This window comes from Propithecus coquereli, unplaced genomic scaffold (genome assembly GCF_000956105.1).
Source record: "Propithecus coquereli isolate 6110/MARCELLA unplaced genomic scaffold, Pcoq_1.0 Scaffold269, whole genome shotgun sequence".
NCBI lineage: Eukaryota > Metazoa > Chordata > Mammalia > Primates > Indriidae > Propithecus > Propithecus coquereli.
Genome location: NW_012148274.1, coordinates 2,018,250 through 2,026,915, shown reverse-complemented (window position 1 = coordinate 2,026,915; position 8,666 = coordinate 2,018,250). Strand labels below are relative to the sequence as shown.

The following is an 8,666-nucleotide window of genomic DNA, read 5'->3' as shown; positions in this document are numbered from 1 at the left end:
TTTTTTTTTAGCCAGTATTTTCCTCATCCAGGTTTATTTGTTTTATAATCATTAAGATGCTCGCCTAAACAAGCTACGAAAATACATTACCTCTGATTTTATTTAAACTCTACAAGTTAGGATACAAAAAGGACATAAACATCTATAAGTACCAATACATTTATGACCTTATAATTTTGTGGTGCAAGGGACACAGGTTAAGGCATACAAATAAATTATCACCTTAAGAGTTAACATACAAAATTTTCTTTGATTATTTATTAAAATCTGCCAGAAAAGTAAAAGGAATGTTATTAAGCCTTTATAAACAATTGTGAACACAGTGTTTTTTTCAATTTCCTGGTCACATGCTCGGGTTAACAGGCACTGGAGACAGCAAGTTTCTTCAAATGATCCATGAACACCTGCAAGCTAACATCGTCAGTTAGGATGGGCGCTCCACTTTCCTGTCCCCAGGCATACAGGTTATTGTGTGTCTGAGATGGGTTCACTTTGGACAAACGGAATTGAGCCTGACTGCCACCATGCTCTGTGTTAATGTAACGTGGCACTGGGAACCGCGCCTGTAGAATTTCTTGAGCATCATCCAGTGGTGCCTGCAGGAGGTGCTTGAAATTTTTGTACTCGGGCATGTCCTGGTACCCAGCTTCACGCCACTGGGCTATGGTCTCCCCAAGATAAATGACGATTTGGAAGAAAGTATCCATCAGCAAAATTCTGTCAGCTAGAATGCTGCTGCTGTCCAAGAGTACTGGCTCTGGAGGCCCCTGGAAGGAATAAGAGTAGAGAATGGGCTGGATCATGGTGAGGGACTGGGCCAGATCCTGCGGGCAAAATGGTACATGTAATAGGACGAGTCGTCGGGGCTGTTGTTAAACACTTGCAGAAATGGAGATCTTCTAAGATGGATCATGAACTGAGGATACAGAGAAAAGGAATCTGATAACCTACAAGAAGTGGGGTCTTCTTTGTTATACGTCCAAACTTCTGACACAGGCGGATGGGTTGTCAGTCCAGCCACCGGAGCACGTCAGGCCCCTCTTCTGACTCTGCTCAGAATACTCCCAGCCGTGCCATCAAGACTGCTGCGGCTTCCTCGTCAAATGCTGCTTCTATGTGCCCGAGCTGACTCTGCGCATCTGCCCAATTTTGGGCAATGGTGGTCACACGGATGCGACTCTGGGTGCTGGAGTGTTGATACTGAGTGACAAACTGGATGGAGCCTCTGCCTCCTTGGGGGATCAGAGAGTTGTGCTGATTGACTACTTCAAAGTAAATGCCAAGTGTAGGTGTGGGATCCAGGCCACAGATTTTCCACTGACTCGTGCCACCGACACCAAGCTCATTTTCCAACACACATGGTCCTTTCACATTCAGAGATACACATGGACCAATGGCTCCCGCAATCTTCAGTTCCCGAGAGGTCTTTACTTCCAAAGTAGCACCAAATGCCATTCGAAAATCTCCATTAAAATCTTTACTAAAAATCCTTTGGAATGTCTGCTTGAAGGGAGAAGTGTTGAAAGAATCTCCCATTACCATGTGGCCTCCAGTAAGATCTGCACAACACTTCATCTCCAAAAGCCCAGTTTGGTCAAGGGCACAAGCATAAGTATCGATGGAGTGATCATTTGTAGTAGTTCGATTAGCAAGCATCTCACAGTGCTTAGTTGCCTTTTTCATGAAACGTGCATTATCTTTCTCAATATCATGCCAGGAACGAATAGGAATCTTTAATTCCTCTCCAACCACCATGCCAGGCCCTTGGGTAGGGGGACCACCAGTAAACAGCACAATCCTGGCTCCCGTGTTTGGAAAACTGCCTCCAACAAGCCAACAGCAATGGACAGAGTAACACCAGTGGATCGCAAAGGTCTCTTCCCCTGAGTTACTGGCCATGGGCCCCTCTGCATCTCCCCAAGAAGATCAGTGAGGTTCATATCAATCTTGTGAATGGACTGCAGAAATCTGCTGGAAACAAAAGGGTGCTCCTGTGGTTGAGGAGGTCTCGCTTGCTGCATGGGCATGGCCGGCTTGGTCAGGCCCAACATATCCTGTATTTGCTTTGCAGTTAAACCCTTGGTCCCATGGAAGACATAACTTTTGGAGATTCCTTCATAGCCTAGTTCGTGAACCTGCACCATCCTCCCAAATGTGATCAGCCCACCAGAGCATCTGGAGGAAGGAGACTCAGGGACATCTGCAGGGACTCTTTGAGTGCCTGAAGGTCATCTTCCTCCAGGCATGTGTCGACCACATAGAGAAATATCAGAGGGGACTGAGCACCTCGCTCTATCATGTACTCAATTGTAGAAAACTGGGGCATCAGTTTGGCAGGCTGATTCATCTCAGATATGCCTGCATAAGCTGGAGGAAACTGATTTCTTTGGAAACAGAAATTACGGGCCCAAAGTTTTGTTCGATAATCAGCCTGACAAAGTGGATTGAGAACAGCTTTGCAAGTTAGTCTGCTGCAAAGCACAGGTTCATACTGTACAGGAGGGAGGTCTGGACGTTCTTTTAAAGGAGTAAGGAGACAAGCCAGGGGAACAACCGTTCTCGTAGCTTCCAGACGGCTGGAAGGCCACACATTCCAACTAAAATGCACACCATCCCGTTCTTCATTCTGCTGAATAAATTCCAGATATGTTGCCATAGTCTAAAAGGGAAGCCCTGGCCTCAACCCTCCGTCATCTCTGTTCCCGGCTCACCTGGCCGGAACTCATTTGTTCTATTTTTAGTAGAGACGGGGGCTTGCCTTCGCTCAGGCTGGTCTCGAACTCCTAATCTCAAGCGATCCTCCCTCCTCGGCCTCCCAGAGTGCTACGATTACAAGCATGAGCCACCATACCAGCCGTGGTTCAGTATTACATGCAGTTTTAGGCATCCACTGGGGATCCTGGAATTTATTCTCTGTGGATAAGGGTGGACAACTGTACCAAAATAATTTTCATGTATACTAAGCAAGCATCATTTGATCTAAAACTCTAGGCTCTGCTACTAGTACCTATTTTAAAAGAGAAGGTGTCCTAAGAAGCCTCCCCTCTTCTCTTCCCAATATATTATCCTACTTTTAAGTAGGAAATGCTTTCAGAAAGTCAGTTCTCCCTAACATATCACCTAATATTATTACATCTTTAAAAAGGTCACTAAGTATGTGTGCTATATTGAAGACTGCACATACCAGTGCAAGTAGTTGATGGAGTAACTCCAGTGATCTTCAATGTGCCAACAAAAAGAAGAGAAGCACATTCCCACATAGAGCCAGGGCACTTTCATACCAGAGATGTCCACATTAATATGCGCAAGAACAGACTGCTCCAGGACAGGCATGTTATTCAAATTCCAACCAGAAAGTGCATATTCCTATAAAAGAAAAAAAGAAACTGTAAATGAAAGATCAGAAATGACAAGTGCTCAACAGAAATGTCAAGGGAATCTTCCAAAAAAGGTAAAAATTTTATAGTATTTACAATAAACTAGTCCATATAATCTGTGCTCTTTGTTCTCCAAAACATGTAACTCATATAACTAAATATTTAATCCTATCTCCTCTGTAGTGTCTATTTAGATTTCCCTTTATTTCAGATACCTCTGGTTTGCTCCAGAGCACATGAACAAAGCTGCTTATTACTCCCCAGCCTACCGGTAAAACAGTGAGACCCATGTTAACAGGTAACTATTTTATTTCTACTGTATCCTCAGTAGCATAATGTCCCAAAATGATTATTACTTTCTTTATAGCATGGTGCTAGACACTGTGAAGACAAAACATAATAAGATACATAATCCTGAATTTGTGACAACAATGTAGACTGATGAACAGAAAGTCACTACTACCACTCCTACCTACAAACATATCTAGAAATATTGCATAAATTATAACAATAACAAAAAAACTTCATAGCTCAACTCAAAATAAAAAGGAATTTCCAGTTTCCAGAAACAGAGAGGAGGCAAAACCAGAATGAAAAAGGAAGCTGCTGTTAGAGTTATCACAGGGGTTTCCAACTGGATATAGGCACTGGAAACTAAGTTCAAAACATCATCCCTGACGCCACATAAGATAGTGGCTTAAAGTGCTTATCATCTTTATGGAGAGCAGTTCTCAAAGTGGGGTCCATAGGATCCATGATGTCAAACTATTTTCACAATTCTAAAGTGTTATTTGCCTTTTTCACTAATATTCTTGAAAGTGTGTAGTGAATTTTCCAGAAGAAACATGCTATGTGATATCACAACAGACTGAATGCAGAAGCAGAAATGAGAATCCAACTATCTTCTATTAGAAGGCTGGTAACTGAACCTAGATGCCAGGTACTGAGGCAGGGCGAAGTTCATTACTGTGTTACTTTTAAATATTTGGAATAGTTTCTATAATAAAAGGTTTTTAAAAAAAACCCTCAAAGTAAGAGGGTTAAACAGCCAGTTACAAAGCTGAAGAGAGGATTTGTGAACTCCAAGAGAGATCTGAAGAAATTATCCACAATGTATCACAGAGATAGAGAAAATACAAAAGTATAATTAAGAGTCATGGAGAATAGACTAAGAAAGTCCAGCATAAGGTTAACTAGGAATTCCAATAAGAAATAACAAAGAGATACTATTCCTACATTCATAGGCTAAGAAAAGAAAACAAAAAGATTTAAATATGTATTATGTCTATATTACCCAAAGTGATCTACAGATTCAGTGCAATCCCTATTAAAATACCAACATCATTTTTCACAGATATAGAAAAAATAATTCTACACTTCATATGGAACCAGAGAAGACCCCATGTAGAAAAAGCAATCTTAAGCAAAAAGAACAAATTGGGACGTATCAATTTACCAGACTTCAAGCTATACTACAAGGCTATAGTAACTAAAACAGCATGGTACTGGCACAAGAACAGAAACATAGACCAATGGAACAGAAATGAGAACCCAGACATAAAACCATTCTCATATAGCCATCTAATCTTTGACAAAGCAGACAAATACATACACTGGGGAAAAGAATCCTTATTCAATAAATGGTGCTGGGACCACTGGATAGCCACATGTAGAAGACTGAAACAGGATCCGCACCTTTCACCTCTCACAAAAATCAACTCATAGTGGATAACAGACTTAAACCTAAGGCATGAAACTATAAGAATTCTAGAAGAAAATGTTGGAAAAATTCCTATAGACATTGGCCTAGGCAAAGAATTTATGAAGAAGACCCCAAAGGCAATCACAGCAACAACCAAAATAAATAAATGGGACCTGATCAAATTAAAAAGCTTCTGCACCAAGGAAACTATCATGAGAGCAAACAGACAACCTACAGAATGGGAGAAAATATTCCCATGCTACACATCTGATAAAGGGCTAATAACTAGAAGCTATATAGAACTCAGGAAAATCAGCAAGAAAAAAAATCAAACAACCCTATCAAAAAGTTGGCAAAGGACATGAACAGAAAGTTTTCAAAAGAAGATAAACTAATGACTAACAAACATGAAAAACTGCTCAACATCTCTAATCATCAGGGAAATGCAAATCAAAACCACAATCAGGTATCACTTGACTCCAGTGAGAATGGCCTTTATCAAAAAGTCCCAAAACAATGAATGTCGGTGTGGATGCAGAGAGATAGGAACACTCATACACTGCTGGCGGGACTACAAACTAGTACAGCCTCTGTGGGAAGAAATATGGAGAAACCTCAAAGAGATACAAGTAGAATTACCATTTGATCCAGCAATCCCTTTACTGGGCATCTACCCAAAGGAAAAAAAGACATTCTATAAAAAAGATATCTCCACTTGAATGTTTATAGCAGCACAATTCACAATTGCAAAGATGTGGAAACATCCCAAGTGCCCATCAATACATAAGTGGATTAATAAAATGTGGTATATGTATACCATGGAGTTCTACTCAGCCACAAAAAACAATGGTGATATGGCACCTCTTGTATTCTCCTGGATAGAGCTGGAGCCCATTCTACTAAGTGAAGTATCCTAAGAATGGAAAAACAAGCACTACATGTACTCCCCATCAAATTGGTATTAACTGATCAACACTTAAGTGCATATATATTAATAACATTCACCGGGTGTCGGGCAGATGGGAGGGGGGAGGAGGGAATGGGTATATACACACATAATGGGTGCAATGTGCACTGTCTGGGGGATGGACATGCTTGAAGCTCTGACTTGGGTGGGGAAAGAGCAATATACGTAACCTCAACGTTTGTACCCCCATAATATGCTGAAATAAAAAAAAATTTAAAAATAAATAAACAAACATATTACTCGGCTGCTTTCCTTCTCCCACAATCCCTCGCGCTCCTCATTTCCGACTTGGGCCTGGCAGAATGGCTCCCCCAAAGAAGAGTGGCGAGAAGAAGAGCTGTTCTGCCATCAATGAGGTGGTGACCCGAGAATAAACCATCAACATTCACAAGCGCATCCATGGTGTGGGCTTCAAGAAGAGTGCCCCGCAGGTACTCAAAGAGATCTGGAAATTTGCCATGAAGAAGATGGGAACTCCAGATGTGCTCACTGACACCAGGCTCAACAAAGCCATCTGGGCCAAGGGAATAAGGAACATCGCATACCGTATCTGTGTGCAGTTGTCCAGAAAAGGTAATGAGGATGAAGATTCACCAAACAAGCTCTACACTTTGGTTACGTATGTACCTGTTACCACTTTCAAAAATCTACAGTCAATGTGGATGAGAACTAACTACTAATTGTCAGATACATCAAATAAAATTATAAAACCAAAAAAACAAAAAACAGGTATCACTCAATTATGTTTTTTGGCTGGTTGGTCAGCTGGCTGGCTGAAAAAATAATGGATCTAGTTGAAGAGACAAGGTTTACACACAAAGCAAGTTACAACACAAGGCAATATATATTAAACTCCAAATACAAAAAAAAAGAATAAATTTAAAACAGTAATCATCATGGGTTTAAATTATTAGGAAAACTACACAGAAAAGGAAGAACCTGTGTTGAGCTTTGAAGAATGGTAAGATTTGAATACACATTCTAGAAGGGAGAACTACAGGAATGTAAAAGGCGAATTACAGAGAGACAATATACTAGTCTGGCTGGTGTAGGGACAAGAGTAGAAGAGTCATACTCAGAAATATAGGAAATAAGACTAGACAAGAAGATTGGATCTATAATCTTAAGTTTTAGACTAAGAAGCTTAGATTTTATTCTATAGTCAGAAAGGAAATAAAAGACTCTGAAAAATGAAACAGTATGATAAACAGAATCTTTAAATATTTTTAAACTTTTGATTATACAAAATTTCAAACATAAACAAAAGTAGACAGAATTGCATAATCAACTCCCAGTAACCCATCATTCCTTAAATGTTAAGTGACAGCAATATAGGAGAGAGACTGCAGAGAGAAGCAGTATGCAAAAAAAGGTTTAAAACTTTTCCTAAAGGGTAAGAGTGGCTCATATAGTACCCAGACTGTAATGTGGTTTATGCTAAACACTTGCTTTCCTTCTGCAAGTCTGAATTTTGGTACCTGTTTGGCAAAGGGTGCTCATGTCACCAGCTCCCAATAAAAACCTTGAGCACTGCACTTCCCTGGTAGGCAACACTTCACACATGCTGCCATAATTTGATACTGGAGTAATTAAGCACATTCCGTGAGACCCTCCCTGGGAGAAGACTCTTAGAAGCCTGTGTCTGGTTTCCGATGGACTTTGCCCACGCATTTTTCCCTGTGCTGATCTTGCTCTGTATCCTTTCACTGTAATAAATCATGGCCATGAGACCTCCCAGCAAATCACTGAACCTGGGGATGGTCTTGAACCCTGGGGACTCCCAATACAAAGAGTCTTTATGTAAGACCACAATAATCATCCCAACGCATGATAAGGACCTAGAAAAGATGGTAGCAGTGGGAATGGAAACAGGCCAATCCTATAGAAAACAGAAAGTGATGAAAAACGAATTAACAGGATTTAGTTAATGCTTAAGCTGGAATAAGGAGGATGAGAAGCAAAAATGTTTCAACTTCTATGCCTATCTTCATTCCCCAGAAACCCTGTTTGTAGAGCACACTATATTCATAAGACACAACTTTGGAAGTACTTTGCCATTTAACTGTGATACCAGAGAGGCACGCCATCAGGTATCGAGAGGCTAACTCATACTACAGAAGCTCAACACAAATGTACAATTCCTGGTGAAAAGCTGGTAGTTATCTGCTATTTTAATACAGCAATTTTTAGAACAGAGTAACAAATTTATATAAAATATAAGAAGTCTGAAGGTTTTAGGTACATTGTCCAATTAGTACCCAAAATCCTTTTGTGATAAATAGGTTCTCTAATACCATCTTATAACAAAAACAGAATCCTAAGTAAAACGTTACTGCTTAGAAAATAAGTAGCAAATCTGTGACTCAGTCTAGAAAAAAAGGCTTTTATCGCTTATCTCTTAATATTAGAGTCGACATGGTTAAACCTCAAAAATCAATGTTTCAATCTATTTAAAATTACAAAGAGAAAAGTTTTTAACTTAGGATATTTAACCACTTAATCCAAAACTAATTACTTAACTCAAAGAATCACAGTTGGAAGAAGATAAAAGCCACAGTAGGCCAGCTTTTTGACCCTCTCTCTGTTATAGGAAAAATAATAAAGACAGGCAGCCTCCAAC

General features: G+C 40.2%; 1 protein-coding gene and 1 pseudogene across 1 annotated transcript in view; both read right to left on the bottom strand.

Moving 5' to 3' along the window:
• KDM5A (lysine (K)-specific demethylase 5A) overlaps positions 1 to 8,666 on the bottom strand; it is a 105,282-nt gene that overhangs the window by 57,186 nt on the left and 39,430 nt on the right. The window contains 1 exon segment of the mRNA XM_012647448.1: positions 3,185 to 3,366. Coding sequence (XP_012502902.1) covers positions 3,185 to 3,366 — 182 coding nt within the window.
• Positions 357 to 2,656, bottom strand: LOC105812919 (annotated as a pseudogene).